At 41.3% G+C, this 19,873-nt stretch overlaps 1 protein-coding gene across 1 annotated transcript in view; it reads left to right on the top strand.

Annotated features, from left to right (window-relative positions):
* The window catches only part of LOC149454128 (uncharacterized), a 66,076-nt gene that overhangs the window by 37,147 nt on the left and 9,056 nt on the right, over positions 1–19,873 (top strand). The window contains exons 3-6 of the mRNA XM_089687732.1: positions 3,145–3,306; positions 4,933–5,119; positions 12,352–12,506; positions 17,212–17,327. Of these exons, the coding sequence (XP_089543858.1) occupies positions 3,145–3,306; positions 4,933–5,119; positions 12,352–12,506; positions 17,212–17,327 (620 nt within the window). The remainder of the gene's footprint in view (positions 1–3,144; positions 3,307–4,932; positions 5,120–12,351; positions 12,507–17,211; positions 17,328–19,873) is intronic.

Raw genomic sequence — 19,873 nt, forward strand, 5'->3', positions numbered from 1 at the left:
ATTGGTTGAATAGGGCTATTCAAAACACGGGTCTGCTTAGCATTCATTCCTATAAAGTTCACAATGCACTAGAACTAATCAATTCACAAGGTGGTTGCAGTGTTGGCCTTCCATAGAAAGATGATGCCTGATGGGAGCTGCAGCACTGCTTGAGCAGAATCCAGACATCTAAGTGCTGTATTGTATGGGGACCTGCTGAATAATTATTCCACATTTAGAAGGATTTCTACTCTTATGCTGAAAGCTGTAAAACAATATAATATTAGATCTAACAAGGTAAAAACAATAAAACTGTTCTTAGTTCTTTTCCCATATTGCTGCCACCCAAAGCTTGCTGCCTGATTTCAGTGCTGTGGGCTGTACAGTGTATATATATATATATATATATATATATATATATATATATACACCTGACCGAAGCCACACTACATCAATAAATCAACAGCATCAACATGAAGTGCACCTGTCATTACATGTCCTATTTAGACACATAAACACCATAATAGGGTGACCTCTGTAAGCTCTGTGAAAGACAAAGCAGATGAGCTGTTGTCTAAAACTTGCCAATTATGGAAGAAAATACTTCCATTGTGCTCAAAACAAATTTAGAACATTATTTTATACATTCTGATTAATCCAGAACGGAACTTGTGTAACTTCACCCAGGTGAAGAATTTCTGTAAATCCTGTGCAGTCATCGGGTGCCCTGGGTGATATTGTTGCTGAACATTTGATCTTCTCCCTGGTCCACTCATAATGGACAGAACGGAAAGTCATTGGTTTGGCATTTCCCTAATACTGTGCTTGTTATGGGAAAGCTTTGAGTTCACTTCCTGCTTTTGTAGAAGGAGATGAAGAGTGTAAAGAGAATGAGCAAAGCTTGTTTCCACAAATCAGCCCGGTTATTTTTATAAAGTGATGACATTGGCAGCAAGGAAAGAACTAGTAGACAAAAAGCTGTGTAATTTCTGATGTAGGCTGTAGAGTTCCACAGAAATGCCGTATGCTCCATAAGAACAATAAAAACATAGTACATTGCGATGGTGCCGTAATAGTTTTTTGTTTAAAAGCATCATTTAAAATTGCACGTACAAATTTCCCGAGGTGGGCAGATGTTGAAACTGGAGCACTTTGAGTCTCAGACCCCCTGCATATGGCCAGTAGCACTTTGTTAACATGAGAATAAATCACTGAGTTAATGTGTATGTAAACTCTAGTAGTGAATTTTATCTGTTTTTTTCCTTTTTCTGTTAAATATACCATTAAGTGTTTTATTCTATCTGATCACTAAGTGCAAAAAATACTTGTTAATTCTGAGAGAAAATCCTGAGTTGATACCTCCAAGTGTTCTATGCTTCTGCTGCACTAATAATAATTTGATTGCTCCTTTGGTCTTTGTGGGCTACAAAAACACCTTTCCCTATGCTATAAAAAAGAGGAGGAGTGTTCTGTAGTCCTAACACGCTTCCTGTCCTAGATTGACAATGCAGCTCCTTCATAAATATCGTAGAGTATAGTACAGTGAGTCAGTGTTGTCACCTTTGGACAGGAAGTGTGTTACTAGCAGGATCACCAGGTGAAGATAAGGGGAAAAGGCCTGAAAGAGAAAACTAATACAACCACCATATCTAAGGTTTGGTAAGCGCCAACATATTACACGAGGGGTGTCAAACTGGTGACCCTCCAGCTGTTGCAAAACTACAAGTCCCATCATGCCTCTGCCTTTGAGAGTCATGCTTGTAACTGTCAATCTTGCAATGCCTCATGGGACTTGTAGTTTAGCAACAGCTGGAGGGCCACCATTTTGACACCTGTGTATTACACTATTATTCTTGGGTTTCAATACACTTTCACTCCTTACTCCAGGCACAAAAAGCTTCATTTAAATATATTCCTGAATTGCTGCAAAAGGATCCACTTTGGGAGGAAAAAATGTCTTTGCAAAATTGGTTACCACCATATAAAGGTAGCAGTGGCATCATCACTTTGCTGTACATAGCCTGCACAAAGACAAAGTTTGGGGGGTTGTTTGTAATTCATAAGAGATGCCATTCAGAACGTATGTCTCCTTTTCTACATCTCAATATTTTATGACACACGCATTTGTGATCTTGGTCTGTTTTAATGCATCTACTGACTGGCAAAGTTAATTCCTACTGACAGATCCACTTAAAGTAGGATAAACCAGTTACCCACATCCTAGGTTATCTCTATTGCTGGGAACATTTCCATAGAAATGATGGACTTAGACTACAGATAAATTGGCTAGGCATTCCCTAGGAATATCCTCCTAGCTGGAGATTGCAGTGTGTAACAGCACATAGGTCAAAGGTGACAACAAGTAGTGCGTTTGACCCTTCAGCACAAAGGTGAACCTTGCCTGTTCCCAGCACTCTATCATTAGGTTGGCTGTGCCATGCATCATTACACATCGTTTGTTGATGTAACCTTGTAACACGTTTTATCTGGTTAAATGCTGTGATCCCTTCCCTTTAACTTTCAGTAAGACCTCTGTCATTTTCAGTAGTGTGCTAAAGGATTTTTTTTTAACAAAGAGTAAAAATAGATTCGCTTCTGATAATTCAAGAATTATGTCCTCTATTGCTTTTACATAAAACATTTGGTAAAAAGAAAAATTCAAAGGATCAGTTCACCCCAAGCTGTTTTTTCTGTAATGTGTGCATTCTGGGGGGCTTATTCACAATGGATTCTTTGTGTTTTAAGTGGAAATTCCATTAGCTGGTGGGTATACCATGGAATGTCTTACCAGCTGGCACTAATGATATAAGAATGGGTAGTTCACTTAGAGACAGCAATGCTAACCTGTACTCCACCATGACACCCATAAAATACTAAGCTTACCTGCAATATATTTTGGGCTAGTAAAATGCAATGATAAATATATGTATCCAAGTGTGAAAATACATAAATGCTCACTTTTGATACATTTTAATATCTACTGCTCACCAAATAGGTTCTATTATTATAAAAAACATAACTTAAGGTCAATACTAATTTGGCACTTTGCTGAGTTTGAACATCGATAACAATATTAAAGTACTTTATTGCAAAAACTCTGAGCAAATAAGTGGTCAATTATAATTTGTTTTTTTTAGAATTAAATAAAATCTTACTTTTTTAAAGGTAAACCAGGGCGCCTCAAAGGCACTCGGATCAGGCCTTGGATACTTGGAACATATCTGCCAGCTTATAGAAAAAATTGGCCAGCTTCAGGAGCATAATTTAAAGCTGCAAAAGCAAATATTTGTGTTACAAAAGGAAGATAGAATGAAACAGATGAAAGAGGTAAGAGAACCATGAATACTAATAAATTCACTAAGAAAGCTAATTACGACATTTGGTGTCATGATGTTCCATGCACTGTCCTATTGTGTTTCATTATTCGCTTATTAATTACTTACAGAGCAAATTAAGAATATTTGTTTAGCAATAATTAAAGGGAACCTGCCACAAAGCAAAATATCTGTATGAGAAGATTAGCAGAGATTTCAGATTAACTACACACAAGAAAACTTCTTTGTGTCAAGTCTTGTGATCACAAGCTTAAATGGGGAGAAGGCAGCTATATAGTAGCATTTGTGACGTCTAAATGGTATGTCATCTCCTACTCAACATATATTATTAGGACTGGCCATATATATTATGGGGACATATATTATGGGGCAAATGTCCCCCTTAACTCCAGTTGTCCCCTAATTGATCTGAGCTTTCTTACACAAGTACTTTTTTAGTGGCAGATTGCATAACAACAGCTATCACTTCATGTCATTTAAGGACTATGTAACATATTTTCAGTTTTGGTTCAAGATAAGCAACACTTTTAGTCATTTTTGCCTTTACAATAACAGTAAGCCCCTTAGGGAATGGAAAAGCATATGCTAAATAATAATAATAATAATTATTATTATTATTATAATACAGGATTTATATAGCACCAACAGTTCAAGTAGCTCTTTACAACATAAGGGCAAACAGTACAGTTACAATACAATTTAAAACAGTAGGAATCAGAGGGTCCTGCTTACTGGAGCTTACAATCTAAGAGAGACAGTCAGGAGATTCAAAAGGTCATAAATGTCAGGGATGAGCTGATGGAGAAAAAAAGTAAAGTTGTTGGTTGGGAGCAGAGTAGGCCTCAATGAAGGGGAGGGTTTTCAAGGATTGTTCAAAAGGTGAAAGACTAGGAGATAATGATATATTTTTGCTCTGTGCTCAGTGTAGGCCTAGCTGCAGTGAACCTGTAAGCCAATGTGAGTTCAGTAACTGTATGTTTACAGCAATAGTTTATTATGAGTAAGAACAAAGTGGTAGGTAGTAATGAGTTCTATAACTTCAGAAATTGAAAGCATTTGCATACTCCATCCTTCAGTGGCTCAGTAGCAGCATTGGAAGAATGCCATATTTTTCTGTTTCACCAGCAGTAGGCCAGGTAGTTGGTCTTACACAATGGGCAGGGGTGTACAGCGAAGCAGGAAACCTTTTTAACTAATTAGCAGTGACCCTGGGGGGCGGTTACACCTGTGGCTTGAAAGGCACTTGCCCCCTTACACCTCCAACCTTTCTATGTATCTGCCTTATGGAAAACATAGAATGTGCATAACTATTATTTATCTCATGAATTGCTTAGACTACTGGCAGGAGGTAAAGAGCAGATTGCTAAAATCCAGATAACCTTCCACATAAACATACCTCAGCTTCATAAATGTATGTTAACGTATACACTGTCAAATCATCAATCAAGACTGCCTGCTTTCCCAGAAGAGAATAAAGAAATTGGTGATGTAGAAGATCCAGGAATTCCATTAGAAGGGGCTTATATTAGGAATGCTAGCAATGTGAGCATGATATCATAACCCTGACTGGAAGGACTGAGATGTAACAGCTCACATGCCTCCTCTCTTCTTGGTGTAGGAGTACTTTGGACAGCACTGCTCCTGTGGAGCAGCGAATATTTTGCTCAGCCCGTACCAGGAGACTAAGAAGCATTTTCCTGTGAGGAGGAACCGGCCGCATAGTATGTTTGTACAAAGTGGAAACCAATCTGACCTCTCCATGATCCCAGAAATTGGCATTAACTATGAAAAGTTTGGCTACAAAGGTTGGTTTCTTATCAGTTTGTCTTCTTTAACACACCCTGATAGATTGCAACTGAACAATAGAAATAAATATGAGACCCTGTTACAGTCCACAAATGCTGGCTGCTTCATTTATACTCTGTAGTTTTTGCTGTAGTTTTGTTCAAGATGATTCTAACACCATTTACATGCACAATCATAGCCTTCTATAACCTTACATATTCTTTAAAAATTTCTGTAAAGTTTGCCATACACAAGTAAATATTTCTTCTGTGGTAACAGAGGACCCAACAACTGCAAGTACATGTAGATCTACCCAGGACATTTAAAAATGGTGTAGCAAACTGGAAGATTTCTGATAAAGACACTGCTCAGTTTTTTAGGCTTCTGAATTAATCCTATTGCTTGTTAAACCTTACTCTACACCAGCCTTTCTCAAACGTTTTACTGTAGAGAAATCCTTGAAAATAATTTTCAGAACTAAGGAAACCCCTGGCAAAACAAATTTATCAAAGATCATTTGGAAGAATGCCCCTTACATTGGTAGTCAGCAGGAAGAATACCCCCCTATAGTGGTGGTCATGACATCTCCCTTACAGACATTTTAAAAGATCATCGGTGTAATGCCACTGGCTCTCTCAAGTGGCAATGGCCCTCAATCTATGTAGGCACCATCAGATGGGAAGTCAATCAGCCACATCTCAAGGAACCCCTAGCAAACTTTGGAGTAACCACAGGTTTCCATGGAACCCTGGCTGAGAATGACTTCTCTACAAAATTAAAAACATTAACCTGATTAATCAATGCAGAAGACAAAAATAATGTGTAAGGTGCAATAACAAATAACCACCAATGAGAATTCATATTTACTGACATGATTTCTGTAAACTGAAATCTGATTGTGTGCCAGAAATATGTGCACTTTCTACTATACAGCTACTCTTCCTGCTATACTTAATCATTGTCACACAGGCTACCATTGATGAGTTTTCCTGATAAAGCTAGTTGCCTCATGTTTTAATAATCTGAATCACTAACCTGGAACAAGTAGACCGGTAAGGACTACTTGCAACTTTTCTCCACCTTTCCTGGTCTGCATACTTGGTCTGAATCAATGAGTCAGAAAGTATTAAAGTTAATGGGTTAGTATAACAGCCAAACTCTAATGCAACGTTTATTAATATTTGTGCACACATTTATTGTTGATGTGCTGGTATACTTTTAGCATCTCTCCCATTAGAGGGTGTTTAATGCTCCTTTGTTCAGCCATTGTGTGGCCAGCGATGTACTCTGGGCATGCATCACAGGCAGTGTATGCAAAGAAAACATTTGTTGGCAGACAGGTAAAGGAGGTTTTTGACAGAAGACACATACAATGTTTTTTCTACCAAGAAACTCTACCTGCCAACATTTTTTATTTTAACATGTGGTTCCACCATTGCTGTAAAGTTCAAGACACCCCTGCTATGTTTGTTATGTGTTCCCATTCACACAGTGTAATATGTAAATATGTAGCATACTTAAAATATGTTTTTTGAATATTTATTATTTTTCTAGTTTTTTTTTTTTTTCGGTTTCAATATTTTTATTAAGAAAGTTTTGTTTTAAGAATACAACAAGCTCAAGATACGTCCACGCAGGGGCAGAGCAGAAAAATAACACATAAACAGATACATCCTGCTGACTTGTATTAGCCAAAAAACGGAATGTCCAATGACATCAAGGAGGGACGGCAAAAAGCCAAACCAAATAATAGCAGCAGCAATCCATCATATTACCGGAGAAAGAAGAGAAAAAAAAAGGTTAGAAGGAAGGAAAAAGAAAATATAAAAACATAGAGAAAGAAAAAAAAAGAAAGAATCAGAAAGAAAACATGGAGGAAAGGAAAACTAGAAGAATCACAGATCCAGGGCTAGCCCAGGCAACGACTATAAGAGGCCATAACTAGTAGGAGGCAGGGATGGCAAGGAATAACGTATCCAAGGTTCCCAAACCTTAAGGAATCTCAGATGAGAATCTTGAAGAACGCTAGACATCTGTTCATTGATCAACATAGCATTCATCTGGGTCTTCACCCCCTGGAAGACAACCGAAGGGGTTCTCCAAGCTTGAGCTCTAGCACGTTTGGCTGAAATAAATAGGTAGGATGCCAATTTCTGCTGAGACCTAGACAAACCCAAAATTGGGCAATGCAGGAGGGCCACCCCTGCATCCCTACGGACCGTAATATGAAATAGCATTTGCAGCAAACCAAAAACCCTAGACCAGAAGACTATCAATTGCGGGCACGACCACCAAATGTGCAAGACGTCCCCATGTAGACCACAGTTCCGGAAACACCTGTCTCCGCCAGTTATTATTATTTTTATACAATATTTATAAAGCGCCAATAGTTCGCTCAGCGCTGTACATTACAAAGGGGGACAGAACAACAACAATACAATGCAAAACATGAGGGGATCGAGGGCCCTGCTCTTTCGAGCTTACAATCTAGGAGGGAGGGGATGGTGGCACAGGAGGAGATAGCTGTGGGGGATGGGGTGGTAGGAAGAGTGGAGGAGGTTGGCAAGTTAGCAGGGGGTGGGGTAGGCTTCCCTGAAGTGGTGGGTTTTCAGGGTGTGCCTAAAGTAGAGGAGAGTAGGTGATAATCTGATGGGTTGAGGCAGGGAGTTCCAGAGGATGGGTGACACCCTGGAGAAGTCCTGGAGGCGGGCATGGGAAGGAGTAGACCAGGGAACTAGAGAGAAGGAGGTCTTGTGAGGAGCGGAGTGTGCATGCTGGATGGTACTTGGATATTAGGTCAGTGATGTAGTTCGGGGCAGTATGGTGGACGGCTTTGTACGTCAGTGTTAGGATTTTGAATTTGATCCGTTGCGCAATCGGAAGCCAGTGGAGGGATTGGCAGAGGGGGGTGGCGGAAATGGAGCGGTTGGAAAGGTGAATGAGTCTGGCAGCCGTATTCAGGATTGACTGAAGCGGGGATAGCCAGCGGCGAGGCAGGCCTGTAAGGAGGGAGTTGCAGTAATCGAGTCGTGATATGATGAGGGAGTGGATGAGCTGTTTAGTGGTTTCTGGGGTTAGGAACGTGCGTATTTTGGCGATGTTGCGGAGGTGGAGTCTGCACAAGCTTGTTAAAGATTGAACTTGGGGCTGGAAGAATAGGTTGGAGTCCAGAATGACACCAAATACTCTGGCCTGCGGGGCGGGTTTGATGGTGGTGTTGTTGGATGTGATGGAGAAGTCAATGGGGGGTGGTGTCCGGGCTGGGGGGAAGACAAGAAACTCGGTTTTGGAGAGGTTCAGTTTAAGGAAGTGGAGTGACATCCAGTCTGATATGTCGCTCAGTAGGTGTGTGATTCGGGTGGAGACTGAGGTGGTGAGGTGGGGGGTTGAGAGATAGATTTGTGTGTCGTTGGCATATAGGTGGTAGTTGAAGCCATGAGAGTGTATGAGTTGGCCAAGGGAGGAGGTGTAGATGGAGAAGAGAAGGGGCCCGAGGACAGAGCCTTCAGGGACCCCAACAGAGAGGGGGAGTGAGGGGGAGGTGGTAGCATTATAGGTAACGCTGAAAGAGCGTTGTGACAGGTAGGATGAGAGCCAGGAGAAAGCAGAATCTCTGAGGCCAAGGGAGTGTAGTTTTTTGAGGAGGAGGGGGTGGTCGACGACTGTGTCGAAGGCCGCAGAGAGGTCAAGGAGTAGGAGCACTGAATAGTGGCCATTAGCTTTGGCGGTTAGCAGGTCGTTGGAGAGTTTGAGTATGGCAGTTTCAGTGGAGTGTAGGGGACGTAAGCCAGACTGTAGGGGATCGAGGAGGTTGTTGTCGTTGAGGTGAGAGCATAGGCGGGTGTAGACTAGGCGCTCGAGGAGTTTAGATGTAAATGGGAGCAGGGAGATGGGTCTGAGGTTGTTCGGGTCATTGGGGTCCAGGGAGGGCTTTTTAAGTATGGGGGTGATGTGTGCATGCTTCAGAGGGGAGGGGAAAGTGCCGGAGGAGAGGGAGAGATTAAAGATGTGGGTGAGGGAGTGTAGGATGGAGGGGGAGGGAGGTCGTAGGAGTTGTGAGGGGATAGGGTCGAGGGGGCAGGTGGTGAGGCGGGCATCAGAGAGGATCTTGGAGACTTCCTCGATAGTAGTAAGGTCAAAGGTGCGGAGTGTTGGGGGGGCTTCAGTATGAGGAATGTAGGGTGGGGTGGAAGTGGAGGTCAGAGCAGTGGTGGGGCCGTGGGAGAGGGGTGATGAGGGGGTAGCTGAGTGAGGGGGAACGGGGTTGGAGGGATTTTGAGCAGCGACGAAGTCCCTGCGGGTTATGTCGAGGGACAGGGGGGATGAGGGGGTAGCTGCGTGAGAGGGGACGGGTTGAGAGGGCGTGTGAGTTGCGGCGATGTCCTTGCGAATTGTGTCAATCTTGTTTTTGAAGTGATTGGCAATCTCAAGGGCGGTGAGTGAGGTGCTGGGCGGGGTGGGGGTGGTGAGAGTAGAGAGTTGAAGGTGGAGAAGAGTCGGCGAGGATTGGAGGAGAGGGCCTTGATGAGGGTCAGGAAGTAGGCTTGTTTGGCTGCGTGGAGGGAGGAGGTGTAGGTGTGGAAGGCAGATTTGTAGCGGGTGAAGGCTTGTTGGCATTTGGTTTTGCGCCATAGTCACTCCAGGGCACGACTGTGTCGTTTGAGGGTTTTGGTGTGATCATTCTGCCAGGGCTGGAGCGGTCGGGGTCTGATGTTGCGTGTGGTTAAAGGCGCTAGTGAGTCAAGGGCTGTTGACAGCGCGTTGTTGTAGGCAGTCATAGCCAAGTCGGGGCAGGACAGGGGGAGGATGCTGTCGTGGAGTTGATCAGCTGCAGAGTGGAGCAGGGCAGGGTTAAGGTTGCGGAGGTTACGGCTGGTAGTAGTGTGACATTTGGAGGGGTAGGCGTTGGAGGATGAGGAGATAGAGAAGGTAATCAGGTTGTGGTCAGAGAGAGGGAAGGGGGTGTTAGTGAGGTTGTGGGGAGCGCAGAGGTTGGAGAAGACAAGATCAAGGATATTACCATCGGAGTGGGTGGTGGATTGTATGCACTGTGCAAAGGAGGAGGTTAAGTGGAGGAGATGGGATGTGGCCGGGTTGTCGAGGTTGACAGGGATGTTGAAATCCCCAAGGATGATGGTGGGTAGCTCAGAAGAGAGGAAGAAGGGTAGCCAGGAGGAAAAGTCATCCAGGAAGTGGGATATGGATCCAGGAGGCCGGTATATCACAGCAATCTTCAGGGGGGTTGGGGAGAATAGTCGGACGCAGTGGGCCTTGAAGGAGTTGGATTAAAGTGAGCAGTCCGGGCTGGGACCCAGTACCACCGCAGGAGAACTTTGTAGGCTGCCTCAAGAGTGACTGTATTGAATGAACATTTTGCCACCATCCCCCAGGCCCTGTGCCAATCTTCGACTGCAATCGAGAAACCCAGATCTCGCTCCTATTGAGATGCATAAGACAGGGGTGGTGAGGAGGACCTACTGTTAAGAGAGGCGTAAATTACAGAAATGAGACCAGGGGACCCTGGGGAATGCTGACAGAAGTGTTCAATGGGCGTTTTGCGGTAAGGATATGTAGAGATACAATGCAGGGATAGGACCCAGTGGCGCAATTGCAAATACCAATAATATTCCCGTGGCGGGACCCCCCTTGATTTTCAAAGAGACTCCCACGATGGAAACGTATGAGCGCTCAGAAAATCATGTACAATAACAAAGCCATGGGAGGTCCACCAAGAGAAAGAAGGGGGATGTTCTAGGCCTGGTGGAAATAAAGGGTTATGCGTAATCGGCAAAAGAGGTAGAAACAATGATATCAAATTACCCGAATATTTAACAGAATCCCAGGTTCATAAACTGTGAAGCATGATAGGACTCAAATCCGGAGGGCGCAACTTAGGCGGGAGCCAAAGCAATGTAGTTAAGGAAAGCGGAGCACAGTTGTGTGATTCCAAGAGTACCCATAACGGGATATCTGTAATCTATGAGTATAATCTCGTGCCCCTGAAAATAGGGAAAGATGAGGAAAAAAACCCTGCATATTTAGCAGAGGTCGAGGGAGACGAATATAAAGCTGAGATCCAAGCCAGAAATGCATCACCAAACCCCCATCTAGACAGCGTATATGTCAAATACTCCCAAGAAAGCGAATCAAACGCTTTATAAATTCTCAGGGATAAAAGAAACCCCAGTATCCTGCGATGATGTAAGATAAGAATGAGATGGGCTAGTTGTTTCTTTTGTGAAGGTTTATACATAGAACTCTATAGGCCACTTCTATTGCTTAGAATAGATGGCAATGTAAGGGACAACGTGAGGGAGTTTGTTTTGTGCATTAATATACAGGGGTAGATTTACTAAAACTGGTGCACTCAGAATCTGGTGCAGCTGTGCATGGCAGCCAATCAGCTTCTAACTTCAGCTTGTACAATTAAGCTTCGGCATTAAAACTAGGAAGCTGATTGGTTTCTATGCAGAGTTGCACCACATGTTGTACTCTTCAAGTTTAGTAAATAACCCCCAAGGTGTACCACCAAGTGTACCACAAATCATTGAGATCTTTACCCTTTGTTAGGACAGACAGTTCTGCACATTTATTTTACAATTGATAATGGAGAGCTGATAACATAGTTCAGACAGGGTTAATTATGGAAAACATTATTTCCCACCCTTTTCTTTAACATTACATAGAAGGAAAGAGTTAAATAAGATTCTAAGTGAGTAAAAAGCAAGTAAAAAGGTAAGCAGCAATTTTGAATACCTTTTTTAAAGTAATGCTATGTGAATGGGAACACATAACAAATATAAAGCAGACGTTATCCCAATTTGGTTGCAAAATTAGAAATACAAGATCAGTTCTGTTTTACTGCTCAGCTAATGGAGGCTGGTTGTTGTCCCCATACCTGAGTCAGGCAGTGACTTCCTTTTGCTCAAGTGCCTGTCTGACTATAATTTCACCAAGTATCTGGCCTCTGCAGTTTAACATTGACACTAGAATATACCATTCTGTAAAGTACCAGCACCAACATTTTAATAATTACTCATTTTTAATATAAAATATCTACTTTGCAGGTGTATACATGGAACCGAGATGTATCACAAGCATATGCTATTTTTTGTAAACCAGTAAAATGGTCACATTTAGTTTGGTTACGGAATCTACTGCTGTTTGTGCGTAGACCATGATTTAGGTAAAAATTAGAACATTAAGTACAGCACAATATTGTACCATTGTAACTCTCTGCGTACTGCTGTAGGAAACAACATCCAGTTAGATGGTTGGAGAAGTCCTAACATACTGGGAGTAAGGAAGCCTTTCACTAAACTAAAATGTGATGACAAAGAAAGTAAGCTTGCCTGGGACAGAAATTTCAGTGAAGTTTTCCCACCACTGGAACAAGATATGAAAAAGGTAAATAATTTTCTAAACAAATTTTATGGTGTTGCCTTACATGTTTGTATACCGGTTAATGGAGAAACAAGCTTGATTCTGGATCCATAGTAAGATCCCCCAGACATGTACAAAATCTGCTCAACCTTCATTTATGAATGGGGCTTTCGTGGACAGTGTCTGAAATACAAACTCACTGGTCCAGACTATGCCTGTATCTGGAGGTGTTAAAAAGACCATTAATTTCAAAAACAATATTCTTATAACATTATATGGCATTTAACTACATTTACATATTTCAAGTTATTACCTGTTAAAGCCTCCCTTGTGTGGACATTCCTACACAGGGCTATGGCAAGAGGCTGTGCTAGGGAAACTTGATTTGTCAGATTTGTCAGAAACATTGAAAGTTAACAAAAAAAGTGTTTATGATAAAGAGAAACACTGCAAGCAAGCGTTTAAAATTCTTACTTACCTAACATACTTACTGCATATACACTGTATATACACTATATTGCCAAAAGTATTGGGACACCTTCCTTTACACGCACATGAACTTTAATGACATCCCAGTCTTAGTCCGTAGGCTTCAATATTGAGTTGGCCCACCCTTTGCTATAACAGCTTCAACTCTTCTGGGAAGGCTGTCCACAAGGTTTGGGAGTGTGTTTATGGGAATGTTTGACCATTCTTCCAGAAGTGCATTTGTGAGGTCAGGCAATGATGTCGAAAGAGAAGGCCTGGCTCGCAGTCTCCATTCTAATTCATCCCAAAGGTGTTCTTTTGGGATGAGGTCAGGCCAGTCAAGTTCCTCCACCCCAAACTCTCTCATCCATGTCTTTATGGACCTTGCTTTGTGCACTGGTGCACACTCATGTTAGAACAGGAAGGGGCTATCCCCAAACTGTTCCCACAAAGTTGGGAGCATGAAATTGTCCAAAATGTCTTGGTATGCTGACGCCTTAAGAGTTCCCTTCACTGGAACTAAGGAGCCAAGCCCAACCCCTGAAAAGCAACCCCACACCATAATCCCTCCTCCACCAACCTGTACACTTGGCACAATGCAGTCAGGCAAGTACCGTTCTCCTAGTAACCTCCAAACCCAGACACGTCCATCGGGTTGCCAGACAGAGAAGTGTGATTTGTCATTACAGAGAACATGTCTCCACTGCTCTAGAGTTCAGTGGCAGCGTGCTTTACTCCACTTCATCTGACGCTTTGCATTGAATTTGGCAATGTAGGGCTTGGATGCAGCTGCCATGGAAACCCATTCCATGAAGCTTTCTACCGGAGACGGACTGAAAACTCATGGGGCACCCTCGCAATAAGGGACCATGGGGTTCCTGTGTCCTCGCCCACACTCAAACCACACCCAAAAAAGCCTATGAAAGGTACCGGGGCATCTCATGGGGCCCCCTACTGATCCTGGGCCCTAGGGCAGTGCCCAAGTGCTTGAATGGTCAGTCCGCCCCTGCTCTCTATGCACTGTTGTTGTGCTAATCTGAAGGCCACATGAAATTTGGAGATCCTTAGCTATTGTCTCTGCAGACAACTGGCGACTTCTGTACACTGTACGCTTCAGCATGCACTGACTCTGCTCTGTCATTTTACGTGGCCTACCACTTCTTGGCTGAGTTGCTGTTCCCAGTTGCTTCCACTTTGTTATAATACCACTAACAACTGACCATGGAATATTTAGTAGCAAGGAAATTTCACAGATGGACTTATTGTACAAGTGGCAACCTCTCACGGTACCACGCTTGCATTCCCTGAGTTCCTGAGAGGGACCCATTCTTTCACAAATCTTTGTAGAAGCAGTCTGCATGCCTAGGTGCTTGATTTTATACACCTGTGGCAATGGAGGTGATTGGAACACCTGAAACCAATGATTTAGAGAAGCGGCCCAATACTTTTGGCAATATAGTATATGTGTATATGCATATATGTGTGTGTGTATATATATATATATATATATATATATATATATATATATAATGTTAAAGCTTATTTCAACTTTGATATCTTACCTTCTTAAATGATGATGATGTTATATGCTTGACCATAGCCACTCAAATCTCTAAGAACAATGAGTGTTGACAAATCTGAGCCTCAAAGTGCTGGCTTGATGGGATCAACACTAATCTTCTTCTCTTGTGTGTGATATCATGCAATTCTGATGCTTGGCCAAGGTCATTAGTGCTGTGTTGTTAACCCCTACATAGTCCAATTATCAAAAGCAATGCTCAAAACTAGTTTATCACTTTCAAATAAACCCAAAACCCTAACACATTTCGTTGTTCTAACATCTGCAAAGGAAAATAAAATGATACTACGAAATGATGCATTTAGAACAGGATGACATCTGGAACTGGAACTGTATTTTTAGATAAAACAACACACAGCTGGATAAATAGTCTTTGAAGTGACTTTCTCAAATGGGTCTAACAGCATTCTGGAACTGGGATGTGTATGCAGCTGATGTTTTAAGTTTGTCCTCCAAAAAGCTTTTATGGGATTTTAATCCTCACATTCCAAGATCTACAATACATGACTATCAAATACTGTATTTGCAATTAAATCAACTCATTGATTAAGGCCTTGCATCTGGTTTTAGCCTGCTGTCCTAAGAGATGTTTTTTTTAAGGAATCTAAATATCAGCAGCAATATTACTGTATCAAATAGAATCTGTCCACAGGAGCTTATAGGCATCAGCTGCAGAATGAAAAATTGGAGTGTGACAAAAATCACTCAAGAAATACAAATTGCCTGATTCTTACAACAACATCTGCTGACTGTATATTAGGGTAGCCATAAACAAACAAATCCCTCATCAGTTTCAACTAAAGTGATGGATGTGTCCATTCCTATAACAACTAACTACCCTTATCTCCTGACTCATGCCATTTTCCCATCTGCTTTCTTTTCTACCTTTTTTCCTTGGTAATATTCCTTTATGAGTTGCAAAGAAATATGGGCATGTTGGAAAATCTCTGACAAACTTCAGGCATTGTCACACCCAAGCACCCTTTGCTCAGCTGCTGCAAAATTTCATCATTTATTAAAACAGGCTCAATTTATAAAAAAAAACAGTTTAATGTAGCAAGTTACCTGTAGCAAACTACTGTACTTTTAATTTTTGTGTTCCGTGACGATCTGAGCCAGAAGTTCGGCTCCCCCTCCTTTCCCAGCAGCCTTCTGGAACTGCGGGACCATTCACAAAGCGCAGCACGCATCGCGCATGCGTAGTAGAAAATCAACTGTGAAGCTGCAAGGCTTTACTGCCAGTTTCCCTTACTTAAGATGCCATCCCCTGCAACCAAAGCTGATTGAAGAATCGGCTCGGGTGAGGACATCGCTGGATCCCTGAACAGGTAAATGTTTTTAAATTAAAAGTCAGCAGCTACAGGATTTGTAGTTGCTGACTTCTAATTTTTTGGGGGGAGTCTGGAGCTCTGCTTTAAGGTCTAAGCAGCAGCCAGTAGGTATGTACACATATCTGAAGGGTCAGCTCACCTAAAAATGATATTGTACTCATAGGTGGTGCCTGGTATTTTATGTAGTTTAAAGGTGAAGTTCACCTTTTCCAGATAATAGCCTATGCAAAAGGCCCTGGTAGATAGTAAAAACTGCAGCTTTGTAAAATGATTATTCATTTTTTGTCATACCTGAAGTCAATTTGAGCCTCCTTGGAAGTCTAGCTGAAAAACTCCCATTTAGCAATATCTACATCCTGCCTTGTTGCTAGAATGTGAGAACCATAGGACGTTTGTTCCCAACTGTACAGGAGCAAAATCCAACAGTTTTCACATCTTAACAACAATAAGACAGGAGGATTGTTAACTGGGAGTTTTTCAGCCAGGCTTCCAAGGGGTTCCAAATGGCCTACAGGTATAGCAATAAAATTAATGAACATCTTACAAAGCTGTGCAGTTTTTTTAACATCTACTGAGGCCCCTTGACTGCATAGGCTATTTTCTGGAAAAAGTGAAACTGGCCCTTAAATACTCCAAGAGCAAACAGTCCCTAGCATAGGTCCCTACTTGTCTCCTGCCCACCTTGGAGTTTTGAGTGTTCCCACTCATCTCTTGTACTGCCTGCTACACTCTATAATATAAAATACATACAAAATCAAGAAGAAAATGAAAAAAGCGGCACAGAAAGTGTGCAGAACCAAGAACTCAAGCCCAGATCTCACCAGTAGAACCACAAGAAATATAAGAAACTGTCACTGTTTTTAACTCCCCAGCATATACCAAAAAACTGAAATATCAGTTTGAGTGGGTGATTCTTTAATAAATTATACTAACATTAATGAAAAAGAAGTGCAAGGGTTGTCATCCATGGTTTCTGACTAAAGGAATGTGTCTTTCTCCCTACTGCAAGTTTAGACATTCCTCCATTATGTCACAACATGCCTAAACCTGCAGTATTTGCTTTTCAACTCAGCTCGAATTCTCTGGCAGGATTAGCCTGTTCGCCCTGGATGAATGTTATAGAGGGTCAGGTCTGAACTAAAGGCAAAATATCCTGTATCACTGCATCATGTGAAACCAAATATAGTTATCTGTATTGTAAAAGATGTAAGACTGTTGTTCTATATAAACTCCAAAGTCAAAGTTATGTCAAATGCTGTGTGATCAGATACATACAACATAACAGATACAAACTATGAGGCTTACTGAAAAAGGTGAGGATGTTGGAGTAACATCTGTTTTTGATTGTTAGCTGGATATCCATCCATGGGGACGTGTCCGAGATCTTCTTAAAAAGACTAAAAAGAATCAGAATAAATTAGGATTATCCTCAGCATCATTGAAGAGATCCTGTCCTCAGCTCTACAGGTAACCTGAAATAACACATTTCCATATCTACACTGCCCTTTTCTACCATTAAGACTAAGCCAAGCAGTTTTGTTAATACACTCCCCACATGGAAGAAAAATATATTTGAAATATATTTTTTAAATATTCTTCCCAAATATATTGATATATTTGAAATGCTATTTTGGCCATATTCAATATATTTAAAAATATATTTCAATAAATAAAAAAAAAATTAAAAAAAAAAAAAAAAATATATATATATATATATATATATATATATATATATATATACACACACTGCATGTTGAAATGCATTTTTTATATATTACAAAATATACGAAAAATATTTTTACAATTTTTTTTTAAATATATTCTTCAGATTTTTTTAACATATAAAGAAGTCATTTTAACATATATTTTTACATATATTTGTAAATGCATTCCAAAAATGTAGATTTGTATTTGTAAAGACATACGGTATATTTGAAAATGTATTTTTAAAAATATTTTTCATATATTTTGTAATAAAAATGCATTTCAACATATGGTATATACAGTCAGGTCCATAAATATTGGGACATCGACACAATTTTAACATTTTTGGCTCTATACACCACCACAATGGATTTGAAATGAAACGAACAAGATGTGCTTTAACTGCAGACTGTCAGCTTTAATTTGAGGGTATTTACATTAAATTAGGAGAAGGGTGTAGGAATTAGAACAGTTTGCATATGTGCTTCCCACTTGTTAAGGGATCAAAAGTAATGGGACAGAATAATAATCATAAATCAAACTTTCACTTTTTAATACTTGGTTGCAAATCCTTTGCAGTCAATTACAGGCTGAAGTCTGGAACGCATAGACATCACCAGACACTGGGTTTCATCCCTGGTGATGCTCTGCCAGGCCTCTACTGCAACTGTCTTCAGTTCCTGCTTGTTCTTGGGGCATTTTCCCTTCAGATTTGTCTTCAGCAAGTGAAATGCATGCTCAATCGGATTCAGGTCAGGTGATTGACTTGGCCATTGCATAACATTCCACTTCTTTCCTTTAAAAAACTCTTTGGTTGCTTTTGCAGTATGCTTTGGGTCATTGTCCATCTGCACTGTGAAGCGGCGTCCAATGAGTTCTGAAGCATTAGGCTGAATATGAGCAGATAATATTGCCCGCAACACTTCAGAATTCATCCTGCTGCTTTTGTCAGCAGTCACATCATCAATAAATACAAGAGAACCAGTTCCATTGGCAGCCATACATGCCCACGCCATGACACTACTACCACCACCATGCTTCACTGATGAGGTGGTATGCTTTGGATCATGAGCAGTTCCTTTCCTTCTCCATACTCTTCTCTTCCCATCACTCTGGTACAAGTTGATCTTGGTCTCATCTGTCCATAGGATGTTGTTCCAGAACTGTGAAGGGTTTTTTAGATGTCGTTTGGCAAACTCTAATCTGGCCTTCCTGTTTTTGAGGCTCACCAATGGTTTACATCTTGTGGTGAACCCTCTGTATTCACTCTGGTGAAGTCTTCTCTTGATTTTTGACTTTGACACACATACACCTACCTCCTGGAGAGTGTTCTTGATCTGGCCAACTGTTGTGAAGGGTGTTTTCTTCACCAGGGAAAGAATTCTTCAGTCATCCACTACAGTTGTTTTCTGTGGTCTTCCGGGTCTTTTGGTGTTGCTGAGCTCACCGGTGCGTTCCTTCTTTTTAAGAATGTTCCAAACAGTTTTTTTGGCCACTCCTAATGTTTTTGCTATCTCTCTGATGGGTTTGTTTTGTTTTTTCAGCCTAATGATGGCTTGCTTCACTGATAGTGACAGCTCTTTGGATCTCATCTTGAGAGTTGACAGCAACAGATTCCAAATGCAAAAAGCACACTTGAAATGAACTCTGGACCTTTTATCTGCTCAATGTAATTGGGATAATGAGGGAATAACACACACCTGGCCATGTAACAGCTGAGAAGCCAATTGTCCCATTACTTTTGGTCCCTTAACAAGTGGGAGGCACATATGCAAACTGTTGTAATTCCTACACCGTTCACCTGATTTGGATGTAAATACCCTCAAATTAAAGCTGACAGTCTGTAGTTAAAGCACATCTTGTTTGTTTCATTTCAAATCCATTGTGGTGGTGTATAGAGCCATAAATGTTAGAATTGTGTTGATCTCCCAATATTTATGGACCTAACTGTACATGTATGTTTATTGAGATATATTTTGAAATATATTGAACATGGCCAAAATTGTAGTATTTCAAATATATGTACATATGTTTGTGAAGAATATTTTTAAAATATATTTCAAATATATTTTTCTTCCATATGGGTCCCCGGTTGAGCATTTTGCCCAAGGACTGGATGATTATACCTGCATCTCTAACTGTCCTATGAAGCTTAAAGCGGAGTTCCACTCAAAAGCGGAATCTCCGCTTATTTGCTTCCTCCCCCCCTCCACTGCCATATTCGGCCCCTTTTAGGGGGGAGCAGGTACCCGCTCCCACTTCTGGCTCAGTTCGCCACGGTGAAGTGAGCCAGAAGTTCAGCAATCTCC

Source organism: Staurois parvus, unplaced genomic scaffold, assembly GCF_062004578.1.
Source record: "Staurois parvus isolate SC_StPar_1 unplaced genomic scaffold, SC_StPar_1.0 ptg000437l, whole genome shotgun sequence".
Classification (NCBI taxonomy): domain Eukaryota; kingdom Metazoa; phylum Chordata; class Amphibia; order Anura; family Ranidae; genus Staurois; species Staurois parvus.